We start from the raw sequence: 20,357 nt of genomic DNA, 5'->3' as shown, positions 1-20,357 counted from the left end.
AGTACAGAATAAAACAAGATGACATCCATAGAACTGACATCAGTCCCAGTTTGTTCTCCAAAAAATAAAGTTGATGTGTCCAAAGGAAAACTGATTCATGTAAAACTTGTGAATATTCTTATCCTTAAATATTCTAAATCAATTCAAAAACTCAACATTGCTTCAGTGACAGTCTGTTTGAGTTCAAAAGACCTGCACCATCTCAGCGTGGAAATAACAAAGGCTTCACTTTCATGACTTTACCAAGTTATATCCATGTTATTTGTGCTGCTGTAGCACAAATAACAGGACCGGCATCAGCTTTGATTACGTCCAAGAAACCAGAAGATCTAATAGAAAATATGATTTTAATGTCTTCTAATATTCTTTATTTATTCTGTGGTGATGAAAAAATATGGAATATTTTTCTTTGTGATGTTGCTGCTTTGATTGAAGGCTTTCTCCCACGTTTCCTCCAGCGTCCTTTGTGACATCACTCGCTCACAAGTGAGTGCTCCTGCCACACAGACGATCTTTGACACAGCGCGCAGGTGCTCATCCAAACGTCAGGTGCGCTCGTGACGTTACCGCCTAGTTACAAGTGCCAGGGAGAAATAAAAAGAGGAGAGATTAGAGAAAAGATTTCCTCACTTAGTTACTGCTGTTGTTCTCTGAGCTCGCGGCGCTGCCGCCGCTGCTGCTTCTGCTGCTTCTGCTGTCCCCGTCTCTGTCTCTGTCTCTGTCCCCGTCCCTGTCTCCGTCTCTGGTTTTAATCAAGTCCTCTGCTCGCGCACACTCACGGAGCGAGCGATTTACAAACTGAGAAAGAAAGAGAAGAAAGAGAAGGAGGCGGAATGGGCAAAAAACGAAAAGAGGAGTCAAGCCCGGACTCTGAGTATGGTGAGTTTATCCATGTTGACTACTTAGTTACTTAGTTACTTAGTTACCGTAAAGTTACTGGAGCTACGACAGCAAACAAACTAACTCCTGCTCGTGAGGAAGGTTGAAGAATTTGGCCAAATGTTTTCTGACAAATGTGATTTATACACAAACAAGTATGACTACATTTACAGTCGTTAGTGTCCTTGTGTCCTACATGTCCCACATGTCCTACATGTCCAGCACAGGACAGCAGACGGGTTTGAAAAATGCTCACTTTTATGATGCAAATGAAAGGACGAGAATTTAAACTAGAAGTGTTTGTAGCACGGGCGCGCCCACACTCTTCAGGGGCCAGAGTTGATCCAGTGATTGTGAGCAGTAACAAAGTATTGGTCACATACAGACACTGACATCAGAGTGTCAGAGAGGCTCATCACACATATGTGATACTGGATCCACTCATACTGTACATTTGGAGAATTTGTCTGCACATTTTGAGAGAAAGAGAGATTAATATTTGGCATAAAGCATAAAAAATACACAACATGTGTCGCATGTGCAACAGTATTAGTAAAATCATGTTGGCATTTAAAAATAAAGAAACTGAAATAGTTTTCCATGTCTCGAAACAAACACCTGAAGACAGAAAACACCTCAGCAACAAAGAACAAAGTTTTATTAGTCTACATTTATAGTGTATGTGTCATATTAACAAAGAAGAACTTAACTAAGATGCATAAATTATTATTAAAAAATCTGGGACCAGACCCAGAGGAATAATCAATCTTTTTCCATGATTTTTACGTCAATAACAGCCTAAACCTGTGATCAGAGGTCACAGGTCAGACAAATGTGTAGCTGCTGCTTTAACCTTCATTTGAATAAATACACAATAGAAACAGTGATGGGACACTCAATGATCAGAGTTTATATTCAGCCATAAGGAAGTCATAGAAGACACAGTTCCAAGTTTACACTGAGTGACTTAGTGAGTTATTTAGTTGCTTTGTGGATTTTAGAGACGGAAGACAGAGAAGATTGACTTTGAACTATGATGACGACACACTTTTCTGATAATTGGTAACTTTTACTTGCAACTAACGTCTCAAAATAATCAGCCATTGATGTCTTGATACATTGATTTTGTGATTTATTGCTAGAGTAATCAAGTGGTATGACAGAGTGAAAGTTGAATTTCATGTCTTTATACGGTTTTTGCAGAACAAAAACTTTGTTCACTAATAGAAAAGCTGAAACTTTTTTTGTTCCTCGATTAATGAATCACTCATTTAAATGGTTTCTGTTCAACTTTAGTCATCAGCTCAGCGTTTTAATATTCACACAGTCATTTTCTCTGTCAGTTAATGTTCACACAGTCATTTTCTCTGTCAGTTAATTAGAGCTGCACGATAAATCGTCAAAAAGTCTCGAATCACAAATACACGTAATCTAATTTCTAAATGACAACGATTCTTCTGCATTTTATTTCATGAGCTGCAGTAACGATATATGAAGCCTTCACATCACATGATTCAGTGAAGGTGAAGCTCGTCTGCAGTTGAGAGTTTACAAGCAGCAGTTCTGAGTGAGTGTGGCACAGAACATAGGAGAAAGTGTGTGCTAAGGAGAAATACACCAGGTACCAGGTTCTATCACTGATGGAGAAGAACAGAAACATCAGGTACCAGGTTCTATCACTGATGGAGAAGAAGAAGAACACCAGGTACCAGGTTCTATCCCTGATGGAGAAGAAGGAAAACACCAGGTACCAGGTTCTATCACTGATGGAGAAGAAGAAAAACACCAGGTACCAGGTTCTATCACTGATGGAGAAGAAGAAAAACAGCAGGTACCAGGTTCTATCACTGATGGAGAAGAAGAAAAACACCAGGTACCAGGTTCTATCACTGATGGAGAAGAAGAAAAACACCAGGTACCAGGGATATTGAGGGATATTCAGCTGCAACATGAAGATGAAGATGGGAAATCAATCAGAGCCATTGCACAAACATTGGCCATAGCTAGTACAATCATTTGGAATGTCCTGAAGATGAAAGAAAGCACTGGTGTACTAAGCAACAGGTTGACCAAGGAAAACATCAGCAGTTGATGACAGAAACATTGTGAGAGCTGTAAAGAAAGACCTTAAAACTGTTAGTGACATCAGCAACAACCTCCAGAGGGCAGGAGTGAAGGTACCACAGAAGACTTTATTTTAACAAACGTACAGAGGCTACACCAGAAGATGCAAACCACTCATTAGCAAGAAGAATAGGAAGGCCAGGCTAGAATTTGCCAAAAAGGACAGAGACGACCTTCAGAACGTCTGGGACAACGTTTTACTGACTGATGAGACAAAGATGAACTTTGACCAAAGTGATGGAAAGGCTAAAGTTTGGAGAAAGAAAGGATCTGCTCATGATCCCAGACATACAAGCTCATGTGTGGAACACAGTGAAGGTCATGTCATGATGGCTTCTTCTGGGATGAGCTCTTTAATCTTCATTGATGATGTAACACATGATGGCAGCAGCAACATGAACTCAGAGGTCTGCAGAAACATTTTATCTGCCAATTTAAAGATGATTGGGAGAAACAACGACAACTGAAAGAGGCTGCGGTGAAAGCCTGGAAGAGCATCACAGTGTGGTGATGTCAGGGCGTCCCAGGCTTGATGCACTTATTGAAATCAAAGGATTTGCAAACTAAATATTAAGTCTTAATCACTTTAATCTGTTCCAATACTTTTGCTCAAACAAAAGGTGATATCTTCTCAGTTGTGTATCAGATCCAGATGTAAATACCTGAAATGTTCATATTTTGATGTCAAACCCAAATGTCTTCAGTCTATGACAAAAATAAAGCAAGTGACCTCACTGTTCCAACACTATAGAAGGACATGTTTGATGCAGACACATTGAATTGAATTGAATGACTTTATTCCTCCCCCAGGGGGGAAACACACATTCACAACAGCTCAGTTAAGAAAGGTGAGAATAGAATAAAGGTAAAAATAAGAATAAAAATATAGAATAAAAATAAAAATAAGATAAAATAAAAATACAATACAATACAATACAATAGTAAGACAAAAAATTACCAAAAGATAAAAAGTAAAAAAGATAAAATTACACATGTCAGACTTCTTCTCTTATGTCAAATGCACGTTCACTTCACACATTCATTCCCCTGATGTTTACTCTCCGTGGTGTTTGATCCATACTCTCTGTCGACTGTCTCAGGACTGTTGACACTCAGGGAGGTTTTGCAAAGCTCCAGAAAACAAACCCTCCCTGGAAGTAAATGCCAAACTGGGTTTCACATCTCTCTTCAAATAACGTATATAAACACCAGAGACGTGAAATGATGACAAGAGGGCGACTCCAAGTGTCTGAACTCACCGTTTAAAGTTCTAAAATAAAAGAAGGAACTCATAGTCCGCCTCCCTGTTACCTTTGCACCAGCCGTCATGAGGAAGTGGAGATGTTTTTAACACAACTGCTTCCTGATTCATCACCTTAGTGAGAAACTTGCTTTTCATTTCCCAACAAAGTTTGAGGATTCTGTTGTGAAATGTGTTCACGGATGTTACAAATGTTACACACTTTGTGTTACACACGTAGTTGTTGTTGCTGCAAAGCGATGACCAAAGAACTGTAGAATAAAACATATGCTGTTTATAATCTCGGTCAATCTTAAAATACACTTACCTTTCATGTCAGATAACACCTGCTTTATTTCTTAGGCTTTTTAATGTTTACTGCAGGAAATGTACGTGTGTTACAAACAATGACATTAACTATAAATATGGTCAAATTCTGCTATAACACAAGTAATTAAACAAGTTACTTTTGATTTTGTCAATTCTATGTATTTTTTAATCAATTTATAACATTATAATAGTGTATTTTAGGCAACAGCCTTTAAAACCAGATCACAGATATCACAATGATCACAGAGATCACAAATATCACAGAGATCACAGATATCACAGATCACAAATATCACAGAGATCACAGAGATCACAGATCACAGAGATCACAGAAACCTTATCACAATTTGACAATATCCAAAATCTAATGTCTGATGTCACGATATATATATTTGTTTGTATTAGAACTGTTCAGTGCACGGCACTAATTAACCAGGCCATCTTTTCTTCTCACACAATATATAACTGGTTTGTCCAGTATTCATTCAGTCATTCATTCATTTAGTCATTTAGTAATTCACTCACTTCTCCTAATCTTTCTTTTCGGTGCCTCACGATTCGATTACGATCCGTTTAGAAAACAATAATCGATCTTTTGAAAGTCTTTGTCTCTGTGTGCGATCGTTCACTCACGACTATTTTAAACAAGAGTTTCATTCATTTTCATTATCTTTTCTTAAACTAATGGAAATATGTGTAAACTGTAAAGAACCAAAAGTAGCAGCGACCTCGCCTTAGAACATTATAACGTGTCGTTGCATGTCACTGTGCGCCGTTGCATGTTGTTGAGTGTCGTTGCACATAGTGTGTCGTTGCGTGTCGTGTGCGTCATTATGTGTTGTGTCATTGCGTGTCAGGATGGTCATGCCAGTGAAATACATGCTTGTGTTTTTGTGTGTCTGTGTGATGCTGCACCTTCTCCTCACGTCTGTTTTGTTATTTAATAGTTAAATCATTCTGTGAATGGATTATTTTTGTTGTTGTTTTTTTCATCCATCATTCCTTCAGTCTCTCATATTACGCAGCAGCGACAGAAAAACCTGTTCCTTGTTCTGCGTCACTAACTCCTCTGCAGCAGAGGTCATCTGATGACCTTCACCTTTTTACATTCTGCAAACACCACGTATAAATATGTCTTTCTATAACTGCTCTGAGGTTCAGGGTTTAAAGGTTTAAAGCGTTCTTACACATGTTTATGGGAGCATAAAACAGAGTCCTTTGTGTGTGAGACACTGTGAGACACAGCGAGACACAGCGAGAGACAGAGTGAGACACAGAGTGAGACACAGAGAGACACCTATACAGCAGTGTCCACACAGAGCTGAAATCTGACACTGGTGGCATTATACTGTTTTTTTTCCCTCATACCTGTTTCCTGGTTCACTCTCTCACACACACACACACACACACACACACACACACACACACACACACACACACACACACACACACACACACACACACACAAATATGACCTGTTAAAGATAGAACTGTGTCATGGCTTCTCTGGCCATTGTGTTAGGTACACAGGACACCTGGTGTGATGAGCTCTTCTGCTGTAGCCAAGTGTGTCATGTGGACATGTTGTCATGTGGACATGTGGACATGTTGTCTTCTGTGGACTAAAGCAAACATTTCCTGACAGATGATGCATTTTAGAAGTTTTGAAGTTAAGCTGGTGTTGAATATTCATGGTGCTACAACGTTACTGACTGTATTATCACAATATCCCAATCACTAAGGTTCAGCATTGGTTTTCCTGATAATTCACTGTACTCACAAAGTTACATTGTGTTTTGTTTCGTGTCAAACATTTTTCTTGTCTCGCCTATTTTTTGCACTTTTACTTCACTTTTGTCTTTGTCTCTCTTTCTTGTTCTCGTTCTCTCAAATGACAGAGTCGGGAGGTTTTGCACAGGAATTCCTCTGTTAAATAAACATAAACATAGACAAGAGAAATTCATGTTTCCTGCATCAACAAGGCATTTTCATCCAAATCCATGCTGTTCACTGGATATTTTCTCTTTACTGGATCATTGTTTGTCACTTCAATCATCTTTCTCCCCCCAAAGTGAAACGTGTTGAGTTGCTGCTCTGTGATTGGCTGATTAGATTAGATTAGAGATATGGTCTAAGATAAAATATATATATATATATATGTGTGTATATATATATATATATATATATATGTATATATATGTATGTATGTGTTTACAGAACAACAATGAATTACAATCAAAATGTAAAGGAAATCATCTGATTAGAATTCTGATTTTGATGAATCAGAATTCATCAAAATCTTTAAAATATCAACATATTCTATTGTAGCCATGTCACCCAACACTAGATTGGATCAGTTCCAAATGATTTGAACCTGTGTGTGTGTGTGTGTGTGTGTGTGTGTGTGCTTGTGTCTAACTGGATCCTGTATGAACGTCTGTATCCTCCTCTAAACTCCTGACGCTGACTGTGTTGACTCACATGTGCTGCTATTCAAATATTCAAACGAGTGCTCAGGATAGAGTTGCTCCAGTAAAGAAGGAGCGTCTCTGCTGAAGTCTCTGTCGCTGTGGAACAATCACAACAACACACATGTTATTTGTTATTTGCGTCAGGAAAAAAAGGCACATTTAGTTTAGCTGAAATGTAGCTGAAAACACACATTCTTTCAGAAGCCTTTTTACTGCTCTTTGTTTTGTAGTAAATAAAAAAAGCAGAGTCTCCTCAGGGCGTTTTCACCCATGATCACTTTTTGTGTCCACATTGTCTTGTGTCCCAATAAGCAGCTCTGTCCTTCGTGTGGACGCTGTGTTTGTACTAACTGTGGATTGAGAGTCTAGAAATCTACAGGTCATTGTTGATGGATTAATTGTCCATTATGAGAACATGAACGTGACTTTTCACGTTTGTGATGCAGATGTAGAGTTCACGGTTCTCCCCCCCCTTCTTCATAGAGCTGCGATAAACACTTGTGGCAGATCAAGGTTTGAGTCATGATGATTTTGACTTATTTTATTTTTATTTTTATTTTCTGAAAAAGCAAAATGTTTGGGCAGTGAATTCCTGCAGCAGTGCAGGGTGATTTTTCACACATACAGGATCAAATATTGCACTGGTGATTATTAAGCAGCTCTATGACGAGAAATAATCAGCGTAAAGGAAACAATCGTGATTAAAGAAAGGGTTTATATTTTGTGGCCGTGGCCTCAAAGACTTCCTGTGTGTCAGGAAAATGCAGCAGAGACGAGTCGAGCCTCGACATTTCTACTCGGGCAGATTTTCATGTTCTTTCAATTCAAATTTCATTCAAATAACTTGAAAGTGCAGTGTTTCACCCTCAGCTGTGACTGAACATTGACTGACGAAGAAAGAGCTCCGTTTAGTGTGTGTGTGTGTGTGTGTGTGTGTGTGTCTGTGTCTGTTTGTGTGTCTGTGTGTTCCTGGAAACGGTGGTGACACTTTTCACAGTTGTGTAACAAAACCTCTTCTCTCACAGTCATTATGCTGTAAAGTTTTATTGATTTACAATCTCATTCATAAACCACATCAGGGCTTTTTTTTCTCATTTGAAGATTCATTTTAGAATAATGTCGAAATTCTGGATATTTGTCATTGTTACTGTGGTACAAATTTACACTCATATTTGTTGACCCCTAAGTCATGAGAGTTTGAGAACCCTGTTATTTTCTATGTCTTCATTCATATTTCCATAAGTGCAGGTCAGATACAGTTTAAAAGTTAAAGTTTAAAAAGTTTAAAAAGTTTAAAAATAGACTTTCTTTTCTCTTTTCCAGGAGAACCTGCTCAGTTTGACCAGGACTTCAGAGGACCCATACACAAAAGGTGAGTGAGGGGGTTCGTGATAAACTGGTCGTGTAGGTCTCTGTGTCTCTGTGTCTGTCCCTGTGTCTTTGTGTCTGTCTTTTGCTCTTTGTATGTCTGTGTGTGTAAAGCTGTCACTTTGTTTGCTGAGTCTCTGTTGACTGACAGAAGCAGATTCATTGCCCTGAAGCTTCTTTACACATGTTTCTCTCTGTGTTTCTGTGTCTTTGTGTCTTTGTGTCTCTGTGCTTCTTTACACGTGTGTCTCTCTGTGTCTTTGTGTCTCTGTGCTTCTTTACACATGTTTCTCTCTGTGTCTCTGTGTCTTTGTGTCTCTGTGCTTCTTTACACACGTGTGTGTCTCTGTGTCTTTGTGTCTCTGTGCTTCTTTACACACGTGTGTGTCTCTGTGTCTTTGTGTCTCTGTGCTTCTTTACACACGTGTGTGTCTCTGTGTCTTTGTGTCTCTGTGCTTCTTTACACACGTGTGTGTCTCTGTGTCTTTGTGTCTCTGTGCTTCTTTACACACGTGTGTGTCTCTGTGTCTTTGTGTCTCTGTGCTTCTTTACACACGTGTGTGTCTCTGTGTCTTTGTGTCTCTGTGCTTCTTTACACACGTGTGTGTCTCTGTGTCTTTGTGTCTCTGTGCTTCTTTACACACGTGTGTGTCTCTGTGTCTCGTCCTCAGAAGCTGCACTGATATCATCTGCTGTGGCCTGTTCTTGGCCGTCCTCCTCGGATACATCGTCGTGGGGATTTTAGGTGAGAACAACAATTCTATACACCAGTGATATCGTTTCAGAACATGTTCCTGAGGAGATAATAGTTTCAGTTTAGTTAATTATGTTCCCATTTAAAAGGTAATGAATTAAAAAGACAATTCAACAGCGTGTTGTGCAGTCAGTGCTTTGTGGCAGGTGATGTCTGCTGGTTCTGGTTCCGATCGCACGTTTTGAGGGAATTCCCTTTGAAGCAGAAGACTACGTCCATTTAGAACATAAAGGTCTCCAGTTCCACACAGGAAACTTGCTCTTATGATTTCATGTTTGTGTGTGTTGCTTGTTCGTTAAGTCAATGTTTTTAATATAATTTAAGATAATGGAAATAACTGAACATGATCCTTGAAAGTGCTTGAATGTGATCTCTGAGATACAGTGAGTAAAGGTTCCTCCTGTCAGGCAGATGTTTTGCGCCCTCTTGTGGTTGGGACACATGTCATATTACACCAAGTTATTGAAAATGACCAGAAAAACTGTATTTCTATATAAAAGGATTTGTAATCATAGAAAATGGCTAAAGGTCGTTGAAAATAATGAAAAGCAACTGAATAGAAGAAAAAGTAAGTGTAGGCATAACCCTAACGAAGAAGTGATTTTACATCACTGACTTTATTCTTTTCTTATCTGTGTGTGTTTGTTCCCTCACAGCGTGGCTCTACGGTGATCCTCGACATGTTCTTTATCCTAGAAACTCGGCTGGGTTTTTCTGTGGCATTGAGAAATACAAGTAATTAAATCTAAACGTACGAGTCGTTTAATGTATAACACACAAAACAAATGTATTAAAGAATGATGTCTTCTTCCCTCAGAGACAAACCCAATCTGTTTTACTTTGACATCCTCAAATGTGCCACGTCAATCAATATTATGGCGTCTGCTCTCAACGGGTTACAATGTCCGACCACACAGGTTTTATCATCTTTATCATACTCATTTAAACACATTTGTCATTGACTTTTCTATTAATGTTAGTAAATAACACCTTTTTCATACAAACCCATAGGTGTGTGTGGAAAAATGTCCTTCTGAATTCTGGGCTGTTGGGATTACACAATATTTACCAGCAGTAAGGCCAGTGGATGTTTTTAATCCAGAGTACTGTGTTGAAACCATAGACCTGGAGAACACTGAGCTGGTACGTCTCACTCTCTCACTCTTTTTATGTTGTTGTTGTTGTTGTTGTTGTTGTGATATTGGCAGCATTAGAGTAACCCATGGTCATTTCAACATGTTAACAGACTGTGAAACAGATCGTGGATAAAGAGCTGTGTCCCTTCTTCCAAGTGCCTACGACACCTGGTGAGTGCAAACGCTTGTACACAGGAAATACACATTTCTATTAAATACATGTTATTTTAAAAGAAATCCATGGATTTACAGAAATAATATATGATAATAGAATGACTTTGTTACTGTGAAACAAAGACAGTAACAGTGTTTGTATGCTGGCAGATCATCTTAAAAGATGAAGATGAATGTGTGAACTTAATAAAGTATCAGAGATACTTGTATCATAATTAATGCTTTTGACTATGTATTCAGTGATGACGGCTCATGATGTAGTGAAGTGATGAGGTTTTGATGATGTTGTCGGTGTGTGTGTGTGCTCAGTGTTGGGGAGATGTTTGCCTGATGTTGGCGCTCTGGCCAACATTCCTCCAGTTTTCTCCAGTGTTGAAGGTTTACCTGCGTCACTCAACGACACCGTCAACCTCATCAAGAACGGCACCGGGTGAGAGACAGTACATTCATCCACACGTTCACCTTCATCCACACGTTCACGTTCATCCACACGTTCACGTTCATCCACACGTTCACGTTCATCCACACGTTTACGTTCATCCACCCGTTCACATTCATCCACACGTTCACGTTCATCCACACGTTCACGTTCATCCACCCGTTCACGTTCATCCACACGTTCACGTTCATCCACACGTTCACGTTCATCCACACGTTCACGTTCATCCACACATTCATGTTCATCCACACGTTCATGTTCATCCGTACATTGATGTTCATCCACACATTCACGGCCATCCACACATTCATGGTCATCCACATGTTCACATTCATCCATACATTCACGTTCATCCACACGTTCATCCACACATTCACGGTCATCCAAACATTCATGGTCATCCACATGTTCACATTCATCCACACGTTCACATTCATCCACACGTTCATCTACACGTTCACGTTCATCCACACGTTCACTTTCATCCACACGTTCACGTTCATCCACCCGTTCACGTTCATCCACACGTTCATGGTCATCCACATGTTCACATTCATCCATACATTCACGTTCATCTACACGTTCATCCACACGTTCACGTTCATCCACAAGTTCACCCACACATTCATCCACACGTTCACGTTCATCCACACATTCACCTTCATCCACACGTTCAAGTTCATCCACACGTTCACATTCATCCACACGTTCATCCACACGTTCACGTTCATCCACACGTTCACTTTCATCCACACGTTCACGTTCATCCACCCGTTCACGTTCATCCACACGTTCATGGTCATCCACATGTTCACATTCATCCATACATTCACGTTCATCTACACGTTCACGTTCATCCACACGTTCACGTTCATCCACACGTTCACCCACACATTCGTCCACACGTTCACGTTCATCCACACATTCACCCACACATTCACATTCATCCACACGTTCAAGTTCATCCACACGTTCACATTCATCTACACGTTCACGTTCATCCACACGTTCACGTTCATCCACACGTTCGCGTTCATCCACACGTTCGCGTTCATCCACACGTTCGCATTCATCCACACATTGATCTACGTGTTCACGTTCATCCACACATTCATCCACACGTTCACGTTCATCCACACGTTCACGTAAACGTCCAGGGTGTAACAAATACAGTGACAGTGCAGAGATCAAACATCAAACAGACGCAAACATTTGACTAATCACTTTGTTTCTCCTCCTCATCAACAGCAGCACAAAGTCAGTGGTTTGTGTTTCCCTGTAGTGTAGTAGTATGTTGTAGTAGCAGCTTGTAGTAGTATTTTGTTGTAGTATCTTGTAATAGTATGTCGTAGTAGTTTTATGTTGTAGTAGTATCTTGTAATGGTATGTTGTTGTTGTTGTAGTATCTTGTAATGGTATGTTGTAGTAGTATGTTGTTTTAGTATCTGGTAGTAGTTTGTTGTAGTAGTATGTTGTAATAGTATGTTGTTTTAGTGTGTTGTAGTATGTTGTTTTAGTATGTGGTAGTATTATGTTGTAGTAGTATGTTGTTTTAGTATGTAGTAGTATTATGTTGTTTTAGCATGTTTTAGCATGTAGTAGTATGTGGTAGTATTATGTTGTAGTTTTCCTCAGTCTTAAAGGTCAGGCTATATTTTCAATTCAAAGGTCCACGCCCCTTTCTTCGGACTTCCCTCTGAAGCTCCGCCTCCAGAGAAACTGACACAGATTCAGGAGTTTGATGCGTCATGATCCAGTTCATTTGTTCGAGCCGTTCAATATGATTGGATGATGATTTTACAGACCTGTCTGTTCCGCAGCGTTTTTGTGAATACATTAATTAATGAATTGGCTACAATCAGGTTATGAAGAGGAAAAAAATGCTCCAGAAAAAGATCTCCCACTCTACCTTTAATGATTTCTTTGTTAATGGAGCAAAGAAACCAGAAAATATTCACATTTAAGAAGCTGAAAAACATGATTAATGTAGCAATCGACTCATTGTTGCAGCCCTGGTGTCATTAACGCTGTAGTGGAGAGGAAATAGTTACTTTTTTAATTAAAATAAATCTCTTTGTAATGTAGATTTGACCTCTTTTCCACTTTTCCACTGTTTTGTTTACAACGCTCAGTGACAGTGAGAGCACAGAGCATGGATCTAAGTGTGTGAAGATGTGGATTATCCTCTAGAACTGCGTCACACTTCTCCTGCGTTTGTTTGCTCCTTCAAGTGTCTCACCACAGCTCATGTTTGCCTCCGGTGTCTCATTAGTGACCTTGTGAACGGTTTCAATGCCAGAGAGCTCGGCGTCCGAATCTTTGAGGATTTTGCGTCGTCATGGCCGTGGATCCTCATGTGAGTTGGTGCAGAAACACGCCTCACACTGACACTTACATTCAAACATACACACTCACATGTTTTATTCAAGATTCAAGATTCAAGATTCAAGATTTATATTTATATTTAATGCTTTAAAGCTGCAAACTCTTATATACATATATACTCTTTGTTGTTATGTGCAACACATGCCCATTTTCATAATTGATCATTTCAAATCTTGCATATGTCTTCAGCGTGTGTTAAAACTGTAGTGTGTAACTTATAATAAATACAATAAAAAAAATGTCTCCACTGCCCCTACTGTTTGTCACTATAGAAGTGTTTACATCTCACGTTGCCCGGCAACATTCACATGCTGCACACAGGAAGTGATTTGTTTTGTGTCAACACACAAGGAGATGGTTGTTTGACTGAAAACACAAACCAGCAAAAGTTTCACAAGTGAATCTGAAATAATAAAAATGACATAAACATTAATGTATAAATAAGGAAGTTACAGCACAAAACATGAAGGCTGAAAAGTCAGTGTATGTTGCACAATAAGGAAACACGACATCAAATTTAAAGAGCACATTTTAATATTTAAATATTGAAATAATGTTCTATAAATTCTGTTCATGAAGACCAAACAAAGGCAGAATAATGAAGCAGTGACACAATGCAGCTTGAAGTTCAGCTTTCCTTCTTTTTAGATCTGTTTATTTAATTGTGAGGTGACAAATATTTAATGATACTAATTCTTGGCTTTTATCTCTGTTTATTCTATTGAGTGAAGATGTTCTTTTCTTCTTAGTGGTCTGTTAATAGCCATGCTGGTCAGTATGCTGTTCCTGCTGCTGCTCAGATTCACAGCTCCAGTGATGGTGTGGCTGCTCATAGTCGGCGTCCTGGCTGCAGGAGCTTATGGTAACTACATCCATCCATGCACACACACACACAAGTGCTGCCATCAAGCACGTGTTCTGTATGAAACTCACCACCTGTACACGACCGGTTGTGGTTGTAATTGCTGGATATAGAAAAAAGTCAAATGTGATACGATGTGTCGAGCGTTAATATCACATAAATGCTTCACTGTCGTCATTACTCACTGTGGTGTGTGAGTGTTTCACAGGTGGATCTTAATACTCCAACGAGGAACTAGTGATTTTAACACACACCTGCAACCAGGTTCCTATTAGAATTAGAATTAGAATTAGAATTAGAATTAGAATTAGAGTTGCCTTGAATGCCTTGATTTAATCCCTTGTGATGTTTATTCTAAGTTTTTATTCTAGCTTGTGATGTGTTGGAGTGTTTGTCTGGTAGGAATATGGCACTGCTACTGGGAGTACGATAACTACAAGAAACAATCTGCCTCCATCTCTGACATCGGTTTCACCACCAACTTCAACGTTTACCTGGAGGTCAAAGAGACCTGGCTGGCCTTTTGTGAGTGTCATCAATATTTCCTTCATTTTTCTTGACTGTGTTGTTATTTAATGTCTTTTTTTATCTGTATCCTCCTCAGTGATTATCATCTCTGTGGTCGAGGCCATCATCCTCCTCACCCTCCTCTTCCTCCGGACCAGAATCCTCATCGCCATTGCTCTCCTCCAGGAGTCCAGCAAGTGAGTTACATCATGTCGGCTACGTTCTATGTCAGTCGCTATATTAGGGAGAATGAAAGGAAATGATCTTGCTTAGAAACATGGGTGTGTCAGTATCTACCAGCAGCCACACAGTCAACTGTGTGGCTGCTAACAAAGACATGTGTCACACTCTTAATAACAGTTGCAAAACAAGCTCTTTATGTGGACACTAAAGTAGAACTAAGTGTTGACTTTTTATTTTTTTCAGACGTAAATAAAAACAAAACTTAAGAAAATTGAGTAAAGTAAACAAGTATGCATGTTAGACATTAAGGAAATAATGGTGTTTTTGTCACATTTATGAACACAATTCTGTTTTTATAATCATTATTTCTATCACTTAGTGAAAATGTATAGATGATGATGTGTGTGTGTGTGATGTCACAGGGCGATCAGTCACATGATGTCTGCTCTGCTCTACCCTCTGGTCACCTTCGTCCTCCTGCTGGTGTGTGTGACCTACTGGGTCTCCACTGCTTTGTATCCTTTAACTTCATGTACATTATGTACATTATGTGTGTGTGTGTGTATACGTCCACAGATACGACGATCATATCTTGTCTCATGTCACCATATATACTGTGATATAATATCCATATATACTGTGATATAATATCCATATATACTGTGATATAATATCCATATATACTGTAGATATAATATCATATATATTGTAGATATAATATCATATATACTGTAGATATAATATCATATATATTGTAGATATAATATCATATATACTGTAGATATAATATCATATAGACTGTAGATATAATATCCTTATAGACTGTAGATATAATATCATATAGACTGTAGATATAATATCATATATACTGTAGATATAATATCATATAGACTGTAGATATAATATCCTTATAGACTGTAGATATAATATCATATATATTGTAGATATAATATCATATAGACTGTAGATATAATATCCTTATAGACTGTAGATATAATATCATATAGACTGTAGATATAATATCATATATACTGTAGATATAATATCATATAGACTGTAGATATAATATCCTTATAGACTGTAGATATAATATCATATATACTGTAGATATAATATCATATATATTGTAGATATAATATCATATATACTGTAGATATAATATCATATATACTGTAGATATAATATCCATACGTTGTCCAGTCCTACTCTGTAATCAAACTGTAATCAGTGATTTCTTAAACTAATGAATGTAGATATTTAGCCACTTCTGGAATTCCAGTGTACAAAGTCGTGGCTCTCAACTCCTCGATGAGCGACTGTAAGGACATTAACGGCACAGTGGACTGTGACCCTCAGGTGAGTGAGCAGAAAAGACTATTATTATGGTCTGGATATCAGGCTTTGAAATGTATTGTCAGATATGGACGAACATCTGCCCTGATGTGACGGCAGATCAGACATCGACAAAAAGTCCAATGTTGTGCATCCCTCAAAAACTGTATTGCAATATTTGGATTTTCCCTGGTTGTGATCATCTCAGAGTCTATGTTGTCCTCCACCTCCTCCTCCACCTCCTCCTCCTCCTCAGAACTTCAACTCGTCAGATTACCCAGGATGCCCCTCGGCCAGCTGCATCTTCATCAATTACAACAACGAGGGTCTTTTGCAGAAGAACCTCTTCTACCTGCAGATCTACAACGCGGTGGCTTTTCTCTGGTGTGTGAACTTTGTCATTGCTCTGGGTCAGTGCACGCTGGCCGGAGCCTTTGCCTCCTACTACTGGGCCTTCACCAAACCAGACGACATCCCCATGTGCCCGGTGTGGGGCGGCTTCATCCGCGCGCTCAGGTAGCTCCATTGTCTCCAAGACGTTACTGCACCAAACAATGTTCTACAGAGGGTAAATGTACAGTATTTCTGCCACTAGAGGTCTCTCAAGCAAAAGCACAACAGACACAGTTCAATGAATGAGGAATTGTTGTCTTGTCTTCTTTGGTTTTCTGTTTGCTTTTAATGGACGGACAGAAAAAAAGAAACAACTGGTAGAATATTATTATTATTATTATTATTATTATTATGTATATCAACTACAGCACAGTTGTATCTATTTAGCTGTATTTGGCTGTAATGAAAGATGTTTCCTTGCGGGATTAATAAAGTAAGTCTGATTTCACCTTTTTTAAATATTTTATTTATATATTTTCAGATATCACGTGGGTTCCTTGGCCTTCGGTGCTTTAATCCTGACCTTGGTGCAGATCGTGAGGATCATTCTGGAGTATATTGACCACAAAACCAGAGGTGAGGCTGATGAGTCATCACGAGAATATTGTATATTTTATTTTCTTATTTCTCTATGAAAGACTCCCCTGTTTATTTGCCTAAGTCAGTGGTTTCATTTCCCCAACTCTGTATTTCTACTTCACAAAAGTGAAGCCATGAATATTACAGTTTTGCTCCACCCATTCACTGAATGAAGAGATGAATGTTGTAGAAAAAGTAGCAAACGTCTCTTCTCCTTCTTCTTGTTTTTGTTCTTCTTCTTCTCCTCGTCCTCCTCCTCCTCCTCGTCCTCCTCCTCCTCTTGTAGCGGCCCAGAATCCAGTGGCACGTTTCATACTGTGCTGCATGAAGTGCTGCCTCTGGTGTCTGGAGAAGTTCATCAAGTTCCTCAACAGGAACGCTTACATCATGGTGAGCTCAGTTTCTCTCCACTAATATCATGGTTGATTCTTCTTACTGTGACTGTTGAGTTCATACACAATATTATGACATGATCTGTTCTTTCTTTGACAGATTGCCATTTACGGGAAAAACTTCTGTGTCTCAGCCAAAAATGCTTTTAAGCTGCTCATGAGAAATGTGATAAGGTTTGTGTTAAAGTCGTCAAGATTCCATCTTATCTGTGTAAAAGGCTGTTCACACAGCTGTAAGTTTATTAAGTGCAGTGTTAAGGTGAAACAAAGTTGGACACTTTTTTCCATTCACTCATTCACTCACACTTTAGGGCATTTTCTATCACATATGTTTCATACGGCTAGTGTCGTTGGGAATAGAACCCACAACCTTCCAGTTGAAAGACGATTCCCTCTACCACTGAGCTACCGTTGCCTTCATGTTCATTCACAGCTGCTGCTGTTCTTTCACTCCTACAGCTCCAATTGTACTGGATACAACAAAGTAACTCGAGTAAAAGTGAATGAAAGGAAAAAGGCTTATTGTTACTGTGTAGTGGTGTGAGAGCAGCCAGGCATGTGTCATGTAGAGATGTGTCATGTAGAGATGACTCATGACACATCTCTACACATTAGAGATGTGTCATGTAGAGATGACTCATGACAGTTCCTCAGGGGGCGATGGATGTTTGTCGCTGGAGCTTTGAATCTCAAGGACGAGAACATGTGAAGCTGAACATCTTATCTCTCTTAAGTGCATTAGTTGTATTTGCATGTGATACAGTGACACAGTGAATGGTGTGTGTGTGTGTGTGTGTGTGTGTGTTGTTTCAGGGTGGTGGTGCTGGATAAAGTGACCGACCTGCTGCTGTTCTTTGGGAAACTGCTGGTGGTTGGAGGAGTTGGTAAGAATGACAACAGAAGAGTTTCACACGTGTAAAAAACACACAGCATGCTGGCTTTGATCAATCACTTTTAGAGACTCAGTGACTCAGACTCAATGACTCTCAGACTCAGTGACTCTCAGACTCAATGATTCAAACTCTGTGATTCTGAGACTCAGTGATTCAGACTCAGTGACTCTCAGACTGAATGGTTCTCAGACTCAGAGACTCTCAGACTCAGACTCAGTGACTCTCAGACTCGGAGCTGTTTGATGTTTTCCACATAGTTTTCACATTCAGGAGGATGGTGCGTGCATTTATATGTGTTTATAACGGTTTATAATTTAAGTTTTTTTCTTTCCAGGTGTATTATCCTTCTTCTTCTTCTCTGGACGAATCCTGTTACCAGGCAAAGATTTCCACGCTGAAACCCTCAACTATTATTGGATGCCAATAATTGTAATTCAAGCATGATGAATTCAGATGAATTGAGTTTTTTGGGACTCAAACCTGTGTTTGACCCTTTATTTGTTGTCTTGTTGTATAGACGGTGGTGTTTGGTAGCTACTTCATAGCTCATGGATTCTTCAGTGTGTACAACATGTGTGTGGACACACTCTTCCTCTGCTTCTGTGAGTATACATTTACACACAGGTGACACCTCACTGTTGTATTAGGCATATTTCACCGTTGGAAAGATGAATGTCTATTAAATCTGGGTCATCTATGTAGTAGAAATGTAGAAAAGTGCCTTCTTGGCCGAGAAAGGCAGAAAATGTCATTTTGGCTCATGTAGATGAACGACAACAACTCCCAGCATGCACTGTGCTCAGTGTCTCAAGCTTTGAAGCAGACGACGGCCGGTCTTTTCCCTTGCAGCCATATCAGTTTGAAAACTACATTTGATCATTGTCGTTCTCAGTTTACTCTGCAGAGCAACAGCCCGTTAGTGTAACTGTTAGCAAAGAAGTCTCATCCCCCTATGGGTGAGTTTAAAAAGTGCAGAACTGCGATGAAGTTTCAAACCTTAAACTGACGTTTGAAAATTGGAAAGGGAAAAACTGTTTTTTTTACAACTCTGTGGAAAACTGAGGGAGCGAAGCACAATCTTTAAAACAATACTACTGCTATTCTATCAACACAAAGTCACATGCAAATCGGTGAAGTATTCCTTTAAGTGGGTTTTGATTGTCATTGAAAATGTAGCCCAAGCATTGTCCCGTCTGTCTGCCTCTGGGTATAGACGCTCCATTTACACACACACACACACACACACACTGACTAAAATGGGATTAAATTTACGGTAAAGCGGTCACTGTAAATGAAGTTTGTGTGTGTGTGTGTGTGTGTGTGTGTGTGTGTTTGTCACAGTGGAAGACTTGGAGCGAAACGATGGATCTCCAGACAAACCGTACTTTATGTCCAAAAACCTCATGAAAATCCTCAACAAATCCAACAAGGGACAGAAGAAAGGGAAGGACTGAAGATCAACGCTGAGTCCCACACTTTCAGGATAAACTCTTATGTTTTACTCTAAATGCTCGGTCCTCAGCACGTTTACTGATTTGCTAATTTTGCACTTTGTAGTTGTAATTGTTTTTACTGTGATGAGTGAACATAAGGACGATGATGTTATTTTATCTTAGATTCTAAACAAATGATTCTTTTAATTTACCATTATGTGATGTGTCCTTTAGTTAAAACAGCTTTGGACGTTGATTTTAGGTTTTACACGTCTTTTATTTGTCGACATCTTCAGATGAAGCAAAAAAAACTATATTTTGTAATAATTTCAGTTCATTATATATTTCTTCTGTCAAATAAGTTTTATAAATACAAATGATTTTATTAATAATATTGAATCTATGTAAATATAAATACAGTACGAGTGGACAGTGGATATGTGTATCACTCTCATCACTTACATAAATCACTTCACACCGACA

General features: G+C 39.1%; 1 protein-coding gene across 1 annotated transcript; it reads left to right on the top strand.

The window, feature by feature from the left end:
- Nucleotides 1–560: 560 nt before the first annotated feature.
- Nucleotides 561–20,357, top strand: slc44a4 (solute carrier family 44 member 4). Its single transcript, XM_058619054.1, has 22 exons — nt 561–879; nt 8,368–8,416; nt 9,084–9,157; nt 9,823–9,901; nt 9,984–10,083; nt 10,178–10,309; nt 10,413–10,473; nt 10,786–10,906; nt 13,188–13,271; nt 14,050–14,162; nt 14,565–14,687; nt 14,767–14,866; nt 15,275–15,367; nt 16,106–16,208; nt 16,441–16,700; nt 17,059–17,153; nt 17,443–17,546; nt 17,649–17,722; nt 18,362–18,432; nt 18,776–18,870; nt 18,959–19,043; nt 19,783–20,357. Exons 1-22 carry the CDS (start codon nt 834–836, stop codon nt 19,893–19,895), a joined length of 2,175 nt encoding a protein of 724 aa, XP_058475037.1. The 5' UTR covers nt 561–833; the 3' UTR covers nt 19,896–20,357.

This window comes from Solea solea, chromosome 20 (genome assembly GCF_958295425.1).
Source record: "Solea solea chromosome 20, fSolSol10.1, whole genome shotgun sequence".
In the NCBI taxonomy this organism is placed as follows: Eukaryota; Metazoa; Chordata; class Actinopteri; order Pleuronectiformes; family Soleidae; genus Solea; species Solea solea.
The sequence above is the reverse complement of the archived record's forward strand: the minus strand, read 5'-3'. Positions and strand labels throughout refer to the sequence as shown.